Below are 21,832 nucleotides of genomic sequence, written 5' to 3'. Positions count from 1 at the left end.
CCTGCCCGAACAGGGAAAGATCAGCATTTCCAAACCTCGTAGGCAGCTGGCGGATGCACACAAGGCTGGTGGGAGCAGGGCTGCCCCAGCCCGCTCCCAGAGATGCAGCTCACTTCGCTCCCACTGTTGCCATTGCGCCAGCAGCTGCCAGCCCATCCTCCTGACTCGGTCTCTGCCACCAGCAGCCTCTTTCTGTTATTTTTTTTAATTTTATTTTTATCCCATCCTCCCGTATGGAAACCCTGCTCTAAAGAAGCAGGAGAGTATTTATTTATTTACTTATCTGAGCGGAGGAAGGCAGAGGAGTGCTGGGGTGGGGGGGAAGGGTTTTGTGGGTTGTTTTCTTTTTGCAACACTAGTTGCTCAGGGGAGTGTCTTGCGTTATTAATGCTGAGTGGCTCCGGCAGCTACTGTGGTTTTAAGGTCGTTAGTCACCCGCTGCTGGCGCAGGAGAAGCGAGAGCGCTGAGCCAGAGCTGCTCAGGCAACCCTCTTTGTCCCGCCAGGCCGGCAGGTTGGGAAGAGCTGCAAGCGGGGCCGCGGGGCCATGGGGGGGTGCGGAGAGCAGCTGGGGCCGCAGGGACATACCCCCCTCACCATGGCCATGGGGTGAGTGTGGGGTGCTCCCTGCGTCCCGTAGGGGCAGGCCGGGGAGCAGCCCTGCATCATATTTTACACCCCACGGGAGCTGCCAGTGCGACAGGGATGCAGGATGCTCCCCGCACATTAAGGGAATGCAGGTGCACGTGCGCTCTTCCCATCTGATTGTTGTTTTTCTTTTTTTTTTTTTTTTCTCTCTCTTTCCTTAGGATGAGGGCCTCTAGGCAGACATTTCTTAATTTATTCTGCATCCTCTGGCTGCTGCTGCTGCTGAAGGCTGCCTCTTGCTCCCCTCTGCCCAGCGGAGACGACTCACTGCCCCCTTTGCTCCCCTCCGGGCTGTACAAAGGACACACCTGTGTCGGTATGTATGCAGGCTCTGTTTGCCTGCCCGGCTAGTTCATTTGTTACGGCACTGGTGAGCAGAGCACTGCTGTGCACATCGTAAATCACTCCTTTATCTGTTCCTACAGCTGTACTGCAAAATACTCAAAGTCTTTGGCGAAATTGTCACTTAAGATGTTGCAAGGCCAGTGTGGGGTCTGGAGTTGTTTTATGATATTGTTTTTGAGCGGCTGCTTCCCAAAGTTCACGTTTTTTTTGCTCTACAGGGAATGGTGTCTGAAGCTCTGGCTTCAGCATTTATAGGTCTGGGACCTGGAAAACAGGTGGTGGTGGCAGTTCCTGATGCTAGTTGTGGGTCAGTCTGTGTAGTGTGTAGCCACAGGAGGACACGCTGTCCCCCGGCTCATGTAGGGTCTCCTCGGTGATTCCGTTTCCCAGGAGACCACTCTTGAGAGTAGCTGGTCCTTGCTTGGGCCACAGAGAAAGGCCTGGAAGGTTGTTGCCCAAGGTGCTCGCATGCTGCAGCTGAAATTCCCCAGGACCTGCCGGCATGGCTGATCCCTGTGCTGGTTTTGGGGCCAAGGGGTGCCAGCAGAGGGGGACACCAGGGTAGTCCCATCTGCTGTGGTCGCTGGCAGCCAACAAACTGCCAGGGCTTCTTCCTCCCATCTCTCCTTCTCACGAGTGCATCTGCACTTCCCATGTGCTCCCTGAACAGGACTGTGGCAGCCCGGCTGGGGCGGGGGGGGGGTACGTTTTGGCAGCCCCCTCCCACAGTACCAACATGCCTGTGAGGATCTCCACAGCAGCTGTGGCTGGGAGCATTGTGCAGCCCTGACACTCCTGACTAATTTCTTCCCAAAGCAGAACTGGTGACGCCAGTGTCAGCGTGACCTGGGGGTATCTCTGCGTCAGGAGGGCTGTCGGTGCGACACTCTGTATGCCTAGAGGGATGTGGCGGCTTGCATCTTTCATGCACACAAATGTATAAACCACATCCATCAGTTAACTTTATGACCCAATGTTTTATATTGTCTTTTTTTATCTTTCGGGGCATTTTTGTGCCGTAAACATAAATCACGTTGCAGTTCTCCATGCCTCAGAAGGCAATATTTTAACCAAAAATTATTTTCATTGTGTCTCAAGGAACACAATTAGAAATAATTCTAAGCTCGATTGAAATTTTGTTGTTGTCGTTGTTTGTTTGTTTCCCATGCTCCCAAGCCACCCAAAGTGTGGGTCTGAGCAGCGCTCAGGCAGGGTGAATGGAAAGCAGAGTGAAGTCATGGTGCTGGGACTCGAGTAGCCCCAGCCAGGGCTCAGCTGCCAGCCAGAAAATGAAAGCAAGTGGCGAAAAGCAGAAATGGCTGCCTGGGACCGCTGCTGCTGGAACAGGTAGTGAGAGGGAAGTGGTGCTTTTTAATGGCCAGATCTTTAGTCAGCTGCATTTTTAATGGCACGGAGGAAAAGGTGAGCATGCTTCCCCTAGGATTATTGTAGCTGAATTTTTAAAATTTCAGATCTGAGTGTTGTCTGCCCTTTCGAGCTACTTCATGAGCACCTAGTTGCCCCATCGAGGCTCAAAAGCCCTAAATGGCCCCCAGAGACTTTCACCACTCCTGTAAGCCACAAGAGAGAAGCCTGCAGGGCATTGAAGTGGCACGAGGCAGGGCTGGTGCCCACAGGCACGCTGGCTGTGATCTAGGCCCAGCGATCACCCCAGGGCTTTGTGGGTTAGCTGCTCTCTTGGCTAGCTCTTGGAAAGGAGGACGAGCTGCCTGTGCCTCTTCCCTTTCACAAAGGGGACAGGGGTGGTGGTTGCACTGGAGCAGGGGTAGCGTCTGGTTTGGTGGCCAGCCCTCCTCAGAGCAGAAATGAAGTCGAGATGCACCACATCTCTGGGAGAGCAAGTGTGATTTCCTTTCAACAGCTTGACCACAGACCCTGTTAGCTCAGTTTTCTGTCTGGGAAGGCATCAGAAGAGAGTTGTGAGAACTTCCGCTGACTTTTTGGCCATATAGACCAAGGCAGCATTTTTAACATTAGAGACGCCTACTGCGAAACGTAGAGGAGTTTTTCTTGAAGAAATGGACTTTCTCAATTAAATGCTTGGTCAGGGGGCTAATCTTTTGAAAACATTTGTCTCATTTATTTTTTTTGTAAGTGAAATGAGGTGTCTGCACATTGAATAGTCATTTCTGAGCACTGCTCTGTGTGCACAACCCACGTGATGGAGATTACTATGTTAATAGCCAGTGCCAGTGAGGAAATAGATGCTCTTTCAGTTACAAAACACAGAAAATATTTTCCATAAAATCTTTCCACTGAAAGTAGCACCCACCTTGAAGAAGTATGTAGAAATTATATGATGGGAGAGCAAAGTACAGCTCTGGTACCCCAGCTGAATGTGTTACAATTTGGTCACCCTTTTTCTGCTCCCCTTGCTAGCGGCACTCCCTGGGTAGGCACCACCTCCCCCAGGATGTTCTGGTCATACTGGGGAAACGGCTGGGTCATTTTTGATGCATTTTCCTGGGGAAAAAAAAAATATAAAAAGGCTGCTTCATTCAAAGAACGACTTTTCACAATTGACTTGGTATAAAAAAAAAGCATCTGGAACATGCTCCCCCTAGAAAGGGATTTAATGCTGCTGCCTTTTAGAATTATGGAAAAAAGGGGGCAAGGACCTGGTGATAATCCTCTTGGCCTTGAGATCGGATCCAGTGCTCCTAAGTAATTCCTAAACATCTCCAACCTTCTTTTAAATAGGTACTAGAGAGCAGAGCTTCCACATGGTCTTTCCTTGGTCCTGTCTTCAGAGAAAGCTTCCCAGCACCTGACAGTCTCTTTTCTCCATCCATGAAAGCTGTCTCCTGCCTCCCCAGGCTGGGGAAATGCTCCCTCTTCTGCATATAGTGAAACCAGCTCAGGTTCTCCCTCTGGTCTTCTTGCAGGCTTTGCATGTGATACACTCTTCTGCTTTGTCCTAATGACAGGTGAAATGGCTTTCATACGTTTTCCTCTATGTGAATACCCATGAAGATGTTTTTTCCTCATGCAAAGACAGTGAGTTTATGGTCTGTGCACTGTTTTGGGAGCTGGATGCTAGATTTGGTTTTAGTTTCTGGGTTTGTTTTTAATTGGCAGTATGTCTTAAGGGATTTCTTCAGGACAAGACCTAGAAAACCTCTTGCTAGAAGCAGCCTGAGAGTTTCATTGGGGCATCCGGAGAGCAAGATGCTGTGTGTTTTTCTCTCAGGAATTAAGTATGAGTGTGACCTTTGAATACTCAGCTCAGGCCTTTGACATTTCCCATCTGTTAAATGAGGAAAATACCACCCATTTCACGAGGCAAGTAAACGTTTACTTAAGCTAATGCTAATGTACCCAAAGATAGTACAGTAACCCCCAGTAACTAGTAATGCCAATGTTAATATTTCTTTATATGTAAGATGATGTTCATTATTTATATACTATTTCTGAAACTGTTGTAAAGGTTTTATTCCCCTTCTGAATTATGACAGAGCCCTTAAAGTGTCTGCAAATTGTCCTGTACTCTAACAAAGTCAAATTCATCCAGAAGTGTCTGAAGCACCCTCAGGAGAGGCAGAAGTTGCCCTGGAAAACAGGGGAGATGCTGAAAGACAGGAAGGAACTGCTGCATTCATCTCTTCAAAATGGTGAAAAAAGGAAATTCGGGGAACTGTAGGTCAGTTAAGCATCAATTCCTGGAAAACTCATGCAGTAATTAATCAAAATTTTTTCAAAGCACCTTTCAAAAATAAATATGAATAAGAGCCTAATGATTTATCAAGGAGAATCAGTGTCAGACCAACCTAATTTTCTCTGATGACAGGATAAGAGCATGTAGACACAGAAGAAGCAGTAGATGATATAGCTTGATTTTAGTAAGGCTTTTGGAACCACCTCAGCACTAATCTGATGGCTGAGAGTTGTGTGACACTGATTAAGTTTCTACACAGCACAATAAAACTGGTGAATGGCCTTGTTCAGAGAGTAATTACAAATGGCCCACTCCCTATGCGGAAGGATGTACAAAATCAGATCTTTCTTAGACCTCAACTTTGAATGTACTATCATTCCATATTTTGTTTAGCCTGGATAATAGAGTGGTATTAAATTAATAGCTCAGATAAAACTGAGAAGGCTTGCAAGTATAGTGTAGGGCAGGATTATATTCAAAACAGTCTTGAAAACTTGGAGTAGTTGTCCCACAAAAAAAAAAAAAATTATTTCAACACAGGTATGCAGATGAGGAATGGCTGGCTAGGTAGCATCCCCAGGGAAGATCATCTGGGCTTGTAGTGGCACAATGATGGCATGCTGTCAGGATGAACGCACACACTGCAGACACCAAGATGCGTGAACAGGAGTTAGCTTGCAAGACATGTGAAGTAACCCACTACCTTTCTCAGCACTGACAAAGCCCCTGAGGAATTTCTGCATTCCCTTTTGGGGCTGTGCATCAAGAATGAAGCAGAGTGACTGGAGATTTCAGAGGAAAACAAACATAAACTATAAAGCATGATTGAATAAATTGGAGTTAATTAGTCTAGAGAGGACAAACTTGAGAAAAGATGTTAAATCTGTTCTCAAAAACATTAAAGGGGTGATTTATCCTCCAGGATCCTAACAGACACAGCAATAAATAATGGAAATAAATACTATTCAGATTAGGGGCATTCAGGTTAGGAAGAGTGTATTCCAGTGGTAACAATAAGTAAGCACTGTCATCAGTTCCTGAGGAGGCCGTAGAAGACCTCATTAGAGGTCTTAACATTTCTGTGTCTACCCTGTCCCTTAGGAACAGCACGGACACCATTGATTAGCTGCTAGACTAGAGGTGTGTGTAGGATGGCTTCTTCCCGGACGGCGTTTCTGGCTCTCTCTTGTGTGACTGCAAGCATCATTTGCAAATAGCAGAGTTTATTTATTTTCTCCCCAGCAGCAGGCTGCCCTGCTCTTTTTGCCGATTAACTTTGGCTGCCCTTTTTGGAATGAGGCTATTAGTCAGGAAGTGCTCGATACACCCGGACAGCAGCGCTTTCCATCTTCTTTGCTAGCAAAGTGAGATCCTGTGGGTCAGCAGCCAGGGAAGCAAATTTCACTGCCTTTGTGCTCAATATAATGCCGTTCTCAGTAACCTTCATGGGTTACCTCTTCCGTTCACCCATGAGAATGTAATTCCTAATGTATGAAGATGTGTGGTTTTCAAACATATTTTCAGCTCCGGTTATATTAAAAAATGGATGTTTCGGAGCTGCCCAGCTGTACAAAACACCAGCTCCCACCTGTGTTGATTTGTGTGATAGTCGATGTCCCCAGCAGCTCGCCTCTGTCTAGCTGTGTGTGGATGCGGGGATGAAATACGCCCGCAGAGTGGCAGCAGGACCAGTGGAATTTGGAGCTCCCAAAAACTTTATGCAGTGGGATTCGCCAAAGGGGGCTGAAGGCTTTTCATCACCACGCTCAGACAAAGCGGATGTGTGCATATTGTCTGGGGAGGCACCATGACAGCACCTATAATACACACCTCGATGAGTCCTGTAAAAAGGCCATGCCCGATATCGGTGTAGCACCACGATGGATCTCACTGAAAGTCTGGGCTTGGTTTCGATTGCAGTTAACTCGGTATCAAGCTGCAGCACCTCTGTTCACTTCACTGACATTGGTCAGTTAACACAGCAGCAAAACTTTGTCTGATGATCAGCAATAAATAGCAAATTTAACTGCAGCCTTTTTTGCTACGATTGTTCTTCGGACAGAAAAACCACAGGCATGAGTAGTGCGGAAGATATGAAAGCAACTCTTAAAAAGGAAATATTTTCTACAGCAATTTGTATTTTTCAACAACTGATGGTAAAAATTTAATTTTCAAGATCACCCCAAGTCCTATTGAAAGTTTATGACTCTAAAATGTAAATATATCTACTGATCTCAATAAAAAGGTGTGCTTTGCATACCTACCTAAATACGTACATTTGGGTGTAAATACACACACATATATGTGCATATACAGACATGGGTAGTCTTGTATGTCACTGATGCTTGCCTTTAGTATATGTTTTCTTTAATCTTATTTATTTAGTATTGTCTGTTTGATTGCTGATTGCCACAACATGTGTGCCTCCCACTCCTGTTCATATGTTAGCCCTACACAGAACTTCAGAACAACCTGCTTATATTTAAGGCAATCATTTTCAGTGCTTTTAGGAACTGTACATCTGAAACAAGTTTTGTGCATTCCAAATCTTAAAATGGTCAAATCTTTGAAGACTGGATGAAATTATCCATGTGGCTTACTGTTTGGCACAGGACAAGGGAACAGTCCCAATGTCAAGAGATAATAAAACTGCCTCTGCCACCATTCAGGCTTCAGTACATTTTTAATACTCTTCCCAGATTTGAAAATGAAAAATATGTTAATGGCACACATACATTTTTTTAATTAATTAAAGTAATTTTCCATTGGAAATGCCTGGGGTTATAGATCTTGTTAAATAGGGCTCTTTAAAGTATACTACAGGAAACACCAGGGATGCATTTAGCTGGCAGGTATAGATACCAGAGTGTTCCACTAGATGGAAACTAAATTTTCTGTACCAGCGTAACGATATCAGAGTCCTCATAGGACGTCTTAAGGAAACAGTAATGAATGAGTAGAGCTCTGAAGCTCAGGGTCTAAAGTGTCTTACTGCTGTTGCATGAGCTGCAGAGGCATGAGCAACAGAAATGATAATTGATATTCCAGGGTTAGCTATTTTTGTTACAGAGCTATGATACACTTGAGATACTGCTATATTGACATCAAAATTTCAAAAACATCTTTACCCAGTATACTATATGTGATTTTATGCCCAGTGTCAGTTTTGGGAGTACTATACCATTTAGCATTTTCAGGATATTTTATGACACTTGGCAAATTTATGGCAAAAAAGGTCTTGTATACACCAACATATTAGAATACAGATACCTATAATTATATTCCATCACATCAGTATCTCTATGAAATACAATACCTCTAACTGTGAATGGAATAAGAAACAAAGTCTGAGTTAAAAGACTTTCATAGTCACATCCCTTTCTAAATAGTCTTTCAAAGCAACAAACGCTGCAGATGCACATGGAAAATAACAATCCTAACTTTGCTTATACACTTACATCTGTTGAGCTGACTATTTGCATGCTGGAAGGAAATCCAGAGATTTCAATGGGTTGTTCTTTGAAGGTATCAGCTCAGTGCTCAGAAGCAGCAGTAGAATGCAAAATGGGTATGGGGAAGTATTAGGAAAGGTATATATAGTGGAAAAGAAATCTTTCCTGTATTGGGCATTGAATATCCATGGTCTGTCTGCACCTGGAGTACCCATGTACAGTTTTGTTCCCCATCTCAGGGGAGAAAACAGTAGACCTGCTGACTTCTAATTAGCTCCCCACACTCATTTCAAATAGGAATGCCTTATTTGGGGTTGAACTGGACCTGGATTAGGCAAATTAGGAAAGAGATGTTTTTACTCCAGAACATTAGCATCAGCATGAGAAGTCACAATATGATCTGATACACTTTGTAGACTACCTCTGGGAACTCGACCTCTGTATAATTCATTTTAAAAGATGTACTGGAACCCACAACATGAAATGATCGTCCGAAATGGAAGAAGTGAAGCCCATGTTTCATGAAAACTTTCGTCTTCTATATAGAACCAGGAATGTGATAGATGGATTTGTTTTTACAGGGGCTTTACTGCTGCAGACAGGTATTTGAGGCAGAGGCCTGTTCACCAAGTGAGGCTCCAGCTCCTGCCACACAGGGAGCAGGCAGGGTAACTACAGCCTAGTGGGCAGGGCTTGTGGAGAGCTATTTGTGTCCAAGGCCACTTTTCTTGGCTTATTTCCTTCTTGTGCTTCAGGGGTACAGCTAATTTATAGCTGGGGAATGGTGATATGGCTGGATGGGCAAGAAAAGACTCCAACACTCACGAGCATGAGCAAAAAATGGCAAAGGAGGATGTGCTAGGTGCCAGAAATCCATTTAACAGGACAAAAATATCCACAAATCCAAAACTCAGAAAAGCATCTCTCAGCATCCAGACACTCCTTGACATCTGAAGGTATAATTCTAATTATAGATCCTTTCAAACATGTGCAGCAGAAGTGGATTAAGTTAAATAGTCTGTTCAAACTGCCAGAGGCTTTGTGGCTAGGAAGTGAATCTCTAGCTCTGATTTTATTATTGGGGTATGATTTTTTTTTCCAAGAGTATTGGAAACATCATTTTATTATTACATGCTATTTTCAAATACACAGGGAGAAGTACTTCCTGATGTGTATTTTCAGATTACTGCTGCTGAGCAAAATGGTTATGGTTCTCTCTTATCTCTTCAGAAATTAATAGCAGATGGGACAAACTACCACTAAAAGAGACAAGTGTTTTATTAATACCAAAGTCTAGTTTCTAATGGCTGGTAGGCATTATACCACCAATGAATTTCTTCCAGAGAAAACATCCTTCAGCCTGGCAAGGTGTTGAAACCTGTTATTGAAGTGTGACAGCAAAGTCAATTTCTTGAAACTTGTTTCTAACGAAATTCGTATGCAACTACAAAAAAGAAAAGTTGAGCTTTTCATCATCTTTGATTATGAAGCCTATCTACCCAGACCCAGACCAGACCCTACACTGCAGGGAAGTCCAGGAAACTGCCCTAGGGTGAAGGGTGTTAGTGATTGGACATTCCTTGCTGAGAGGCACTGAAGCACCAATTTGCCATCTGGACAATCTCTCCAGAGATGTTTGCTGCCTGCTGGGAACCCACAGTCATGATATCACGAAGAGGCTACCAAGCCTGGTAAAGCCAAGGAGCTAAAACCCATCCCTACTTTTTCATGTAGGGTTGAATAAGGCTGCAGTGAGGTGACTCTGAAATATCAAAAAGGGTTCTGTGTCCCTCAGAAAGATGTTGAAGGGATCAGGAGCACAGGTACTGTTCTCTATCCTCCCAGTTGGAGTCTGGGACCCCAAAAGAAGGAGATGGATGGATCAGGTGAACAATTTGCTGCATGACTAGTGCCATACTCAGGGGTTTGGGTTCTACGATCTCAGACGCACCTTTGAGAGACTGGGCATGCTGACACTGGATGGGGTTCACCTGAGCAAGTGGGGCAAGAGCGTTGTGGGCAGCTGCCTGGCCGAGGGGAGCCTGTTGCTGAGGCCTTCCTGCTTCAGCTACAAGAAGCGTTGTGCCCGCAGGCTCTCACCTGGACGTGGACCTCGACCCCTGGACGTCTGCTGGGAGAGCAGCACAGCAGACTGCAAGCAACTCAGGAGACTCCTGCGGTGCACTAAGGGTAACTTCAAGGCCCAGGTTTGTGGCAAACCAGCCAGAGGAGAAGCATTGCTGGGCCTGGTGCTCCCCAACACAGACAAACTCGTTAACGAGGCTGAGACTGGAGGCAGCCTGGGCTGCAGCAACCACACCATGGCTGAGTTTGTGATCTGAGGAATATGGGCCCGGCATAGAGCAAAGTCGGGACCATGAACATTAGGAGACCAAATTCCCAGCTATTTAAAGAATTAGTGGATGAGACCCCATGGGACACTGACCTTGGTGACAGAGCAACTGATCAGAGCTGGCAACTCTTTAAGAACACTTAGAGTGCAAGAGCTCTCAATCCTCATGTGTAAGAAATCAAGCAGGGAAGGCAGGAAAAGGGGATGGCTGAGCCATCAGTTTGCCTGCTGGGCAAACTGAGTTGCAGTCAACAGCTCTATGTCCAGGTGGAGGCCAGTGACAAGTGGTGTTCCTCAGGGGTCTGTCTTGGGACCAGTGCAGTTTAATATCTTTGTTAATGACATAGACAGTGGAGTCAAGTGCACCCTCAGCAAGTTTGCAGATGACACCAAGCTGAGCAGTGCAGTTGATATACCAGAAGGAAGGGATGCCATCCAAAGGGACCTGGACAAGCTAGATAAGTGGGCCCATGTGAACCTAATGAGATTCAACAAGTCCAAGTGCAAGGTGCTGCACCTGGGTCGGGGCAATCCCAGACATGAGAACAGACTGGGAGAAGAACTCATTGAGAGCAGCCCTGCAGAGAAGGACTTGGGAGTTCTGGTGGATGAAAAGCTCTACACAAGCCAGCAGTGCATGCTTGCAGCCCAGAAGGCCAACTGCATCCTGAGCTGCATCAACAGAGGGGTGGCCAGCAGGGTGAGGGAAGTGATTGTGCCCCTTGTGAGGGGGATTGTGCGGCCCCACTTGGAATACTGCTTCCAGGTCTGGAGCCCCCAGCAGAGGAAAGATGTGGGGCTGTTTGAATGGTTCCAGAGGAGGGCCATGAGGATAATCAGAGGGCTGGAGCACCTCTCCTGTGAAGAAGGTCTGAGAGAGCTGGGACTGTTCAGCCTGGAGAAGAAAAGGCTCCGGGGAGACCTCACTGTGTCCTTTCAGTACCTAAAGGGGGGTTATAAAAAGATGAAGAGTGACTTTTTACATGGGCAGATAGTGATAGGACAAGTGGGTATAGTTTTAAACTAAAAGAGGGGAGATTTAGATTAGATGCTAGAAGGAAATTCTTTGCTCAGGGTGTTGAGGCACTGGGACAGGTTGCCCAGAGAAGCTGTGGATGCCCCATTCCTGGAGGTGTTCAAGGTGAGGTCAAATGGGGCTTTGGGCAACCTGGTCAGGTGGGAGGTGTCCCTGCCCATGGCAGGGGGTTGGAACTGTGTGATCTTTAAGGTCCCTTCCAACTCAAGTCATTCTATGATACATTGCTTTGTATGTGCCCAGCTCATAATGATAAATAAATCACATGTAAATATGTAGTAAATTAAAAGCAAGCAATAGTTGCTAATGACTGTCCAGATCTGGAAGTGCTTTTCTACAGATCCCAGAGTATTAAGAAGTTTATATTCTCACACACAAGTAATCATACTTAATTATAGCAGTGAAATTTCCACAGTTGAAGACATATGATTTCCCCCTGTCATTTTTAGCTATTTTCCATTTTTAGCCTACAGGATTAAGACCTTTTAAAGGTTAGGATAACTTGTTAGCATTTCTGATGATTTGCTTACTTAGCATGCAGGGACATTTCTGTTGATTTTGTTAGGGGGTAGTGGCTTCTTGTGCTGCAGCCAGCCATGAATCCTTTTCCTACCACTAAATCCAGAGGAAGATGTCCTATATGATGAGAAACAAGGATTTGTAGTAGGAGCAAGGATAGTCTGAGTTAACTTCAGTTTATGGACACTAACCCCTTGAGGCTTTACCTATAGCCCAACACAGGACATAGGTTCTCCTAGAGAATAAATCTGAGTTGCTCCCTGGGGAGAGTGTGTTTTTTATCCAAAAATCAGGGAGCATGGGTGGGGTTGACTCCCTGGACTGGAGTGAGTCCTTACACGTTCCTCCTTTTCCTGAGTAACTTAAAGTCTCCAAGAGCTGCTCCTGATGACCTCAGTCTAGAGGAAGGGCTCTGAAGTCACCAGGGGCATGGCCTGTGGTGGGACAATAAGAAGTGCCAGCAGACCAGGAGGAGCAAAGAGCCACAGCATCTGAGGCTAAGGACACCTCTAACTGGAAGTGCAGACCCCCTTGAAAATCAGTCAAGTCTTTCTTCACCTGCTTGTCCTGCCATGTGCAGTGTTTCATCTGGAGAAACTGCATTCAAGGGGAGCACTCGAAGAATGAAGTTGTGGCTGATGGGTGCCTGCAGCAGGGAGGGGTTTTAGCATCCTCTGTGTGACAGTAAAGATGAGTTTATGAGAGCAAACACCCTGAAGTTCAGCTCCGTGGGTTTTTCCCAAGTTGCCAGGCTATTATTGTTATTTATATTCATTATTGTTATTTATATTCATTTAGCATGCAGTAGCCCAAGGTACTGCATTAAGTACTTCACCATCTCAGAAATGACTCTGTTAATTCTCAGGCAAAGCAAATCTCCCTTTGGGCCTGGTTCAATAGACACAGAAGTGCCTGACTGACTTAATCAACATGAAAAACTTCCATTTAATTGCCAGGAGACCTCTTCCTGAGTAGGGTTACCTGAATGATTGTTTTTGTGATTAAGTATTCTGTTTCTATTTGGCAGAGCTGGACCAAAAATAGCTATTTTCCCCCCTCTGCAGTACTTTGACAAACATGAGAGAGAAAATGTCTTACATCTTCAGTGGAGGCTGTCTTTCTGTATTCCAGAGGAAAGTGAAGCGCCAAGGGTATTTTTATCCTCAGGACAACCTGTTGGATTTTGAGCGTTGCTCAGGCTGTGCTTCCGCTGCCCCTTTGTCTGCACTGATCCTAGCAGAGGAGGGAAGACCTGGCTGTGATAACAAATGTGAGTTAATGAGACCATGGCTGATTAGACAGGAGAGGAACTTCTTTGTTTCCTCACAATGAGACAATCTCTCGGCCAGCTGCTTAGTCTGCCTTTAGTGTGAATAACTCCGCTTTGGTTCAAGCTCAGAGCCATTCGTGGTTGGGGCAGCAGGCAGCGTCATTCTCCCAGTGGTGACAATTTGTGAGCTCCATCATGGTGGTGCATGCAGAGGTCCTGCAGAGGATGCTGGAGGTGGCAGACAGACTTTTAGAATGCTGGACACAGCCAGGGCCCCCTGTTCCTGTGCTGGGTTTCCTTCTCTCCTTCTCATATTCACCCCTCAAGGACTCCTGGATTCATATCTGCTAATCACTGGTATGTCCTCATTCATAGCTTCATTAAGCAATGATTGGTAAAACAATAGAAACTGTTTTTTTTTTTTTTTCTTTTTTCAGAAAATATCAAAGGACTGCCTTGTTTCTATCTTTCCTCTTGGACTTCTTTTTGTCTTTCTGACTTCTAGACAGCAAGATATTTAGATGAAAGCTCAACCTTAGTAAGAGAAGAAAGGAAGGCATGGAAAGAATATGTTTTGTGGTTAAGGCATCATTTTGGTCATTTAATTTTTCTGAGCCTCTCTCCTCATGAATAAAACAGACACAGTAAAAAGGCAGGGGACAGGTAATTTTGTCTCTGATTTGCTTACATATGTTAATAATACAGCCTTGTAACTACCAAGAGAGGCAACACACACCTTGCAGGATGTCTGGAGGATGTGCACCACTGTCTCAGCACTAAGTGATGGAGCCCATGCTACTGTCACAAATAAACCAGGGTCTGTTTTCTGTCTGTGGGTCCAGTGCAGGACATGGCTTGCATGCAAACAACTGAAGTCTCTTTATGAGCCATTGTGTTTTTAATTAACTTAATTCCTTGGACTAGCTTGTGTGTTTTGCAGGGCTGAGAGAAGAAGGAATGACTTGTTTCGGGGTTTTCTCTTGGTTGAATCTGTCTCCATATACTCTCTTATTCTTCTAGGCTGATGAGAGGTAATGGCATCCTTTATAAATAATTCTGCAGAGGACTTTGAGTGAGAGTTTTGTTTAATAAGTATGGAGAAGTGGGCTTTTATCTTTGCAAAAGAGGTGGCAAGTTCATTGTAATTTCCACTGAATTACTGTTTTTGGTGCAGGAGGAGTAACAGACAAATCAAAGATATTGGAACTGCAAGTTCCAATTATTCTACCTCCTCTTTGACTTGCCACTTGATCCATAGGAGCATTGAAGTTATTTATGTTGAAAAATACCACTTTGATTTAATAGCACATAGGCACTTGGTAGGAATTTAAAAGCTCACTTAGAAGAGTCGTGCCAGTCTAGAAACCTAAACATTAATTCTCTTGAGATCTGGAAAGAGATGGATCCTCATCCACTTCTAAATGTTGCAGCTTCCCTCCATTTCTGGACTTGTCAGTGACAATTTTGAGAGCTGAGATTCCTTGTACCAGGGAAGAAAGAAGGTTCAGCTACAGGGATTTTGAGGAGAAATCTTTATTCATGCTGCTGGAAATTGGCCTTCTGGCTCCCTGTCTCCTGGCTGCCTGGGATACCCACCTGTGTTACGCAGGCTCTGAGTCCAGGCTGGGACCTCACACTCCCTGTTGTGAAGTGTAACTATTTTTGTTAGAGTTGACATCACCAAATGTGTTTTGTTTGTTTGTTTGTTTGTTTAATAAAACGATGGAGCCACTGCAGAAAGAGAGAGTGCAATGCCGGCTCACAGCAATTTAAAAATCTGCCTGAAATGAGAGGGTTATGGTCATCGTGTGAATTTGGAATTATTTGTATATGCAGATGACACTGAACCTTCTTCATCTTAAAAGTATCAGAAAATTAGTGCATCACACCTTACTATGATGTGTAAGCTCTTGGGTCTCAGCTGTACCCACTCCAAGCAGCAGCTAAGCTTTATTCCTGCTTACACCAAGATTAGTGATGTGACATGATCACCTTCGTAGTTCAGAGGAAATGGCTTCTTTACAACCATAGGAGAGCAAAAAGAACCCAGTGGCATTCTGGCTTTAGGAAATGGCTAGCTGGGCCTAATGGCCCTACACATGCCAAACACCACTGGTCTTCAGAGGAAAGCCTGTGAAGAAATGGTGCCACAGTGGTTGTGTGATGCTTCATGGCTGTCAGCACACACGTCTGGTCCATGACATTTCTTCTTCAGGCAGCCACAACACCCATTTATTTTTTAGTTTTGGTAGCTTTCTGTGTGGCTTGTGTGAACAAGAAGTCCCATCAGGTACAGACATGTGTCCTTTTTTGTGTGAGAGGTACCAGGAGGGCAGGAGGCAAAGCAGACAGCTGTAAGCTGCAGCTCTCCACTGCACTCCTTGGTTTTCATCCTTGAAAGGATGGAAAATCCTTTATTTAACAGCAATGTCCAGTGCTGTAAAAGCCAGACTGTTCTGCACTTTCCTTTTACATCGACATGTCTCTCTGATAACCTACATGTTTTTGAATAAAGTCAGAAATTTACAGTTATTCACTCCCCCCAAACCCCAAGCACTCATCTGCCATGGAGCATGTCAAGATATTAAATGCCCAATGACACCTGAAGTGTGGCACAAGGTGCTTCATCACACAATGGGGATAACTGTATTCACTCTGTTTGTTTGTTTGAAGGATGTGTGCTTGTGGTCTCTGTGATTGAACAGCTTGCACAGTGGCACAACAGTACAGTAAAGGCAGCCGTGGAGAGACTGTGCAACTACATACCTGGTAAGTACCAAATAATGTGCCATATGTTACATCGGTACTGCTGTATTTCTCTGTTAATTAAAAATTCACACATTGAGTCTGAAAAAGCCTTAGCCACTTCTTGTGCAGCATCTAAAATCAATGTAGCTGAAAGATAGCCAGGTGCTATCTGCAGGGAAAACATGGCTTCAGCAGAGCTGGGATTTTGTCCCAAAGTTACAGTGAATGGGGTTGTATTATGCCCACATGCCTGTCAGTCCCTTTCTCCCTGCTCTTTGTCTCCCTTTGTCTCTTTGTTAACAGTTTAAAAATAGTCAGATTCAATGTATGTCCAGCCACTCCTCTTCCTTGTTGTTACGGGTCTTTATAACAACTGAGAAGATTAAAATATTTTCAGCATGGATAGGAAGCCACTATTGTAAAATCACAAAAATTAGCTGAGGTTGACAATGATAAGATGTGAACCATTTGGTCTGCACAGAAAAGCTATTGAAATGTAACTGATGAGAAAAATTTCAAAAGTGAGAGCTATTCCATATGAATATATGTGGACTCCCACTTTTCTTGCTCTTATTTTATCTGCCCAAGGGAGTCTCTCTGTCCAAGCACGTCTCTAAATAGAGAACAGTTTGAATACCAAAATAGCTTTGTGCTTCACAGACCAATCCTACAACTATTTAAGTAGCTAGATCTCCCATTAATGTCATCTTTTTAACTTTATGAATGCAAAAAGGTTGCTTAGGATTCTACATTAAAGAGCCATTTATATAGGCCTTCATGAATTGTATCTCTGAGAAACCATCTTGTTCTATAGACCTCAGTTTCATGGAAGATGCATGTAGAATATTAATTCCTTCCTTTCCAAGACATTATTTCCTGATACAGGATGAGGTGGGGAGGTAATTACTGGAATTCATTCATTGACAGAATGATGCTTATCTTATTTCTATTCCATAAGTAATATCCTCAGTGTTTTAAATTATAGGCACATAACTATGAAGTTGCAATTAGAAGCGCTGATCCTGATATTAAAATACAATTTTCTTCTTTAAAACATGACATGCTAGGTCTATGATCATGATTCACTCCATGGACTGTGTTCAGCTGACATGTCAAGATATTTCTTTTCAACTGCCATTCTTCACACACATAAAATCCTATTATCCCTTTAGTTAAGGCTGTATAATCCAGTTACCTTCTATGAGATGCATGGATACACCCAATAGAAAAAAATGACCCTGAACTTGAAAGGAGTGAAAAATCCTAGGGATTGTGCAGGAGCTACTGTGTAACCCAATTTATCCTCCCCTAGGAGGTGAACTCTGTAGCCCAGCAGGATTCATCAGCTTCCTCTAGCTCCTTGAAACAATAGAAAAGCTTGGATACTCATGAGGAGCAAGCCTATTAAATCAGGCCATGCCATTTTTGCTGAAGGAACCATTTCATTATTAGACACATGCCTACAATTAGGTGTTAGAATAACTGTGACAAATGGATGGCAATGAGATTTTTCTGGGGACAAAAAGGGAATAAGCACTCTTTTTTTTTTTTTTGTTAAAGGGCCTCATAATTTTGATTGCAATGAAGGGGAGTTGGATCACGTCTTCAGTGCAGTTACATGCTGTTCAAAAACAAAAACAGTTTAAAGAACAAGAGAGGAATACAGCCAATCCCTCTCAATCCCATAGGCTGTGTAGAAGACAGTCACATGCTGGCATGAAAATATTTGTATGTGCCATGTATGTGATTTGAGTGACAATAAAACTATGAAAATATTAACAGTAACATCACCAGTGAAGGAGCAGACAGAAACGACAGGTCTGGAGGAATGGGCAGTATTTGTGGTAAAAGGGATGTTAGCAAGAATATGTGTTTGCCTGGATCCTGGCTCTCTGCTGAATGAAAGAGAGGTGTCTGATACCTGAAATGTGCTTTGAGACTGTCTGCCTTGGTGTTGCCTCCAAGTCATGCTCTGCTTCTGTCAACCACTGCTGTGTAAACACCTCAGAGCTTGAGTGGAAATGGCAACATGATTAATACCATCTTTCCTGCAAATATTTATCCTCTGGGACTCAGCCAGGATTTGTGTTTCTAACACTACAAAGCTATAGAGGAAAAATAAATAAATAAATATTTTTTTATCATGTAAGAACAAGGCAGTTAGGGGATTTCTTCCCTGAAGCAGTGGAGAAGGAAGTATACTTACTTCTGGCCAAGCACCTCAAAGTTTTTCTCTAAATTCTCCAGTGTTTAGTTTAGTTTAAGCTCTTATCTTGTCCCTGAACATTCAACATTATTTGTCATCATTTCTTTCTTTTCCCCTCCTTTATGACTTACACAGCTTCTTCCCAAAAGAGCTTTCTCTCTGTAGCGTCCTCTTCTTGTGTGAGTTCAGGAGGTTTGTGGACACACAAATACAGGGCATGTCCTGTAAACACGACTTGTGGCTCAGGTCTGTTTGTTGGAAGCCTGAATGGCATTGGCATCTTCCAAGAGGACTCTACTTGTCCAACAATAATCTTATATAATTGCAGCTCTTTTCACCACCAGTCATTCTCCCCTTTGTCCCCTCTTTGGGCAGCTAGAAGCCAACCTTGTCATGGGCACAAGGAAATCAGCACTTAGCAATGTGCCTGGCCAGCAGGCCCCCAGCACCAGCTCCCTAGAGCTGATGGCCAGCCAAACCCTCCCCTCCTCGCAGCCTCCAGCGCTGGCTGTGGCAGCTCTCTGGCTCCTCTGGGGCCAGAAACCTTGTGGAAATCAGCTGGTTTGGGAAACCTGCATGGAGAGCATCCCCTGTGATGCCCCAGGGACGGGCTGGGGAAGCCAGCCACCTTCTGTGGGCTGCCGGAGGGAGCCAGGAGCCCCACTGGCCAGCCTCATCCAAGGGTGCTGTAATCAGAAATGATACCAAATGCAGGGTTATTGATGTCTGTGATGCCTTTCCTTTTAGGTGAACAAGAATAAAATCTAATTCCAGCCAGGAGACCAATTTTTGACTCGCAGATAGCTCCTAAAAAGCCAATAGAGAGGTATTATGTGGCAAAGAAGGCAAAGAAATGAAGCTAATAACTTGATTGAAATAAAATATCTGGCATGGGATAAGAAAAATCAGCTGCTGCTGTTACAAGAGCTGTCTGCAACACTGAATGAGTAGGAGGGTGCTGGGGAAATTGTGCTTCCACTCCCTGCTGCACCTTCCAGGGCCGTGTCCTCGTTTCTCTAGGGTGAGCACAGCCAGGGCCATGGATGTGCAAGAGGAAATGACTTCTCTCAGGAATTTCACCAGCTGTGAGTTTGCTGGTGCAACCCAGCCTCTTGGTGGCTTCTACCAGCAGCAGTGCTGCCCAGGCAAGGCACAGCACCTCCTCTGCAGGACGCGTGCATGGTTAGCCAGATCCTGGCTGCTCAGGCTGGGAAACAGTCTCTTTTCAGGGGTTGTAAAGTGGTGGAGGGGCTGCTTTTTTGCAACGGTACCTTAAAGAAATCTCTGACGAGCTGTCTTCTGCAGGGCCTGGAGGGCACACTGCACCCAGATTCAAGAAAGACCCCTGAGCCAGCACATGGCTGGAGACTGTGAAAGGCACCAACATGCAAAGTGTCAAATATTTGTCTGAATGTTATTACTCCTGCTCTATACAAAGCAGGATCTTCTACCTTGCAAAATCCCCCAGAGACACAGAGGCAGCTCCAGCAGTAATGTGAAGTCCTTCATCACTTGCTGCACTTTATCTATTTGTTTTTTTTCTTCTTTTAAGCCCATCACAGTTTGCTTAAACTGCTCAGAAAATGCTGCAGCATTCATGATTTGTTTTGGCTTTCACGTGATGCAATGCTCAGAACGTTTAGCAAATGCTTGTTATTCTTTTCAGTCTTTTCCATGTGGCTTGTCTAAAGCCAGAGAAGGGCTTCATATCCCAGCCTAGGTCAGAAATTCAGGAGTTCACCCATTCTCTGGTTCTATGCTGAGGTCACAGTCACACACATTTCTCTTAGATAAATCGTCATTCACCTAAAGCAAATCTTGCTGTGTTTTGACTGTCATTAAACCAGTTTCACTGTGCTGAGTTACTTTAAAAACATATGTTTTCTAGAAAAACTTCAAGGTTTCTGTTACGTCCTTGCTGAACTTTACGGACCTCACATAGCCGAACTGTAAGTATACCTGTATCTTCTCAAGTCCTGGCTTAGTTTGTGCTTTCAGAAGTATGGATGCACTATCAGACTGAAGTGCAGGGTTTCCGTTCCTAAAATCACCTGGTTACTAAAGCAGAGATGCTTGAGAGCAATTCCAGCTTGGTATTTGGCACAGCTGTTCCTGAGTGAATAAATACAGGCTGCTGCTGCTAACCACTTTCATGCTGCATTTGCCTCTCAGATCAGGCCCACCTGATGTAATTACCTTTTGAAATTCAGCTTGTTTGGCTGAGGGAGGAATCTGAATAACCTGTGTGTGCAAGACAGGTTCAACAGAGTCCCACTATGTTAACACTTGTCTCTCATTTTCCCTTTTATCTTTAATCAAGATTTCTAATTGTCAGCTCCTACATGCTCTTAGCCCTGACCTTGATACACACTCTTGGGGAAGCCCACTAAGTAATGTAAGTGATTAAAGAAAAATAACATAGATCATTTTATTCCCCTTCGAAAGTTCTTAGTTTAATTAACAGAGCTGTTGCTAGACCTTCTCCTTCCCTAGGGTTTTTATTTTTATTTTTAAAACTAGCCAAGGGACTGCAAAGTGCTTACAGGACTAAGAAGTGCTCCAATCAAACATTTTAATTTAATTCTTGATTGGTGCAGAGGTGTGTCCCAAAAAGAAGGAAACAGTCCTAGCACTTGCGCTTGGTGATTAAAGGTTAAGGATCTTTGAAGGATTTCTGGTTATTTTCCTGAGTTAATGACTGAACATTCATGTGTGCCAAATTGCATATGCATTAACTTTAACCTTTAAATCTTTGTCAGACTTTTGATTGATTAAAAAACAGAAGAGTCATAATGCATTTGGTTCAGGTGCTGCATATCGAGTGCAGTGCTTTTTTGTCATCCAATTTTAAATGCTGAGTAGCATACCATGGCAGAAAGTTATTTAGGGTTTAACAGTACACAGAGCAGTGGTTATGGGCTATGATGAAGTGCGCTGAGGCTGTCATGTAGTGCTGAGATTTAGCTTCCCATGGGAATAGCTTCTGCTTCCAAGCACCCAAAAGAACATAATTGTCTCTGTTTTTGCACCATTTCCTTTAGCATAGACAGGGAAATGAATGCTGATGTGGTCTGCCATTCCTTGAGGCTGTGTAAACAGGATCCAGGACAACCACTTTGTCATCTTTACCCTCCTCCCAAGGTGAGTTGCTTTTTGACTTCTTTCAAAGTTGTGAGCTGTGGATGGCTCCTTAAGCTGGGATTGAGAAGTATAGAGGCTTCCAGGCCATGTGCATTGTCTGGGGAAAAAAAATCAACATTTTTAATATGGATGCTTTCAGAAAATGCCTGTCTGAATGGAAGGTATACAGTATGCTGTTTGGAGCGTCAGCAATGTGGCTGTCAGAAAGTGGGAATTACAGTGCCAACCTTCCTTTTACCAGCCTGGGTCAGAGAGGGAGAGTAGACCAAAAAAACTCATTATCTCCAGACTTTATTGTTAAGCAGTGCAATAACCCCCAAGCTGATACTCAGCTGCAGTTCACCTATACCCCTGCGTTACCATGGCATGAGAAGTTATCCTGCATTGTCTGATCAGCTGTAACAGCCTGCATGGGCCTTAGCTTCCCACCACAAATGTG

At 44.3% G+C, this 21,832-nt stretch overlaps 1 protein-coding gene across 2 annotated transcripts in view; it reads left to right on the top strand.

Moving 5' to 3' along the window:
- Positions 1-452: 452 nt before the first annotated feature.
- The window catches only part of AOAH (acyloxyacyl hydrolase), an 80,216-nt gene continuing 58,836 nt past the window's right edge, over positions 453-21,832 (top strand). Inside the window, exons 1-5 of one of the 2 annotated variants that reach the window (XM_066992282.1) lie at positions 453-608; positions 809-963; positions 15,972-16,067; positions 20,141-20,201; positions 21,294-21,393. In XM_066992282.1, coding sequence (XP_066848383.1) covers positions 547-608; positions 809-963; positions 15,972-16,067; positions 20,141-20,201; positions 21,294-21,393 — 474 coding nt within the window. In that variant the 5' untranslated portion in view covers positions 453-546. The remainder of the gene's footprint in view (positions 609-808; positions 964-15,971; positions 16,068-20,140; positions 20,202-21,293; positions 21,394-21,832) is intronic. The other variant, XM_013194334.3, reaches the window with a different exon arrangement.

Source organism: Anser cygnoides, chromosome 2, assembly GCF_040182565.1.
Source record: "Anser cygnoides isolate HZ-2024a breed goose chromosome 2, Taihu_goose_T2T_genome, whole genome shotgun sequence".
In the NCBI taxonomy this organism is placed as follows: domain Eukaryota; kingdom Metazoa; phylum Chordata; class Aves; order Anseriformes; family Anatidae; genus Anser; species Anser cygnoides.
This window is presented reverse-complemented; position numbering and strand designations above follow the sequence as displayed.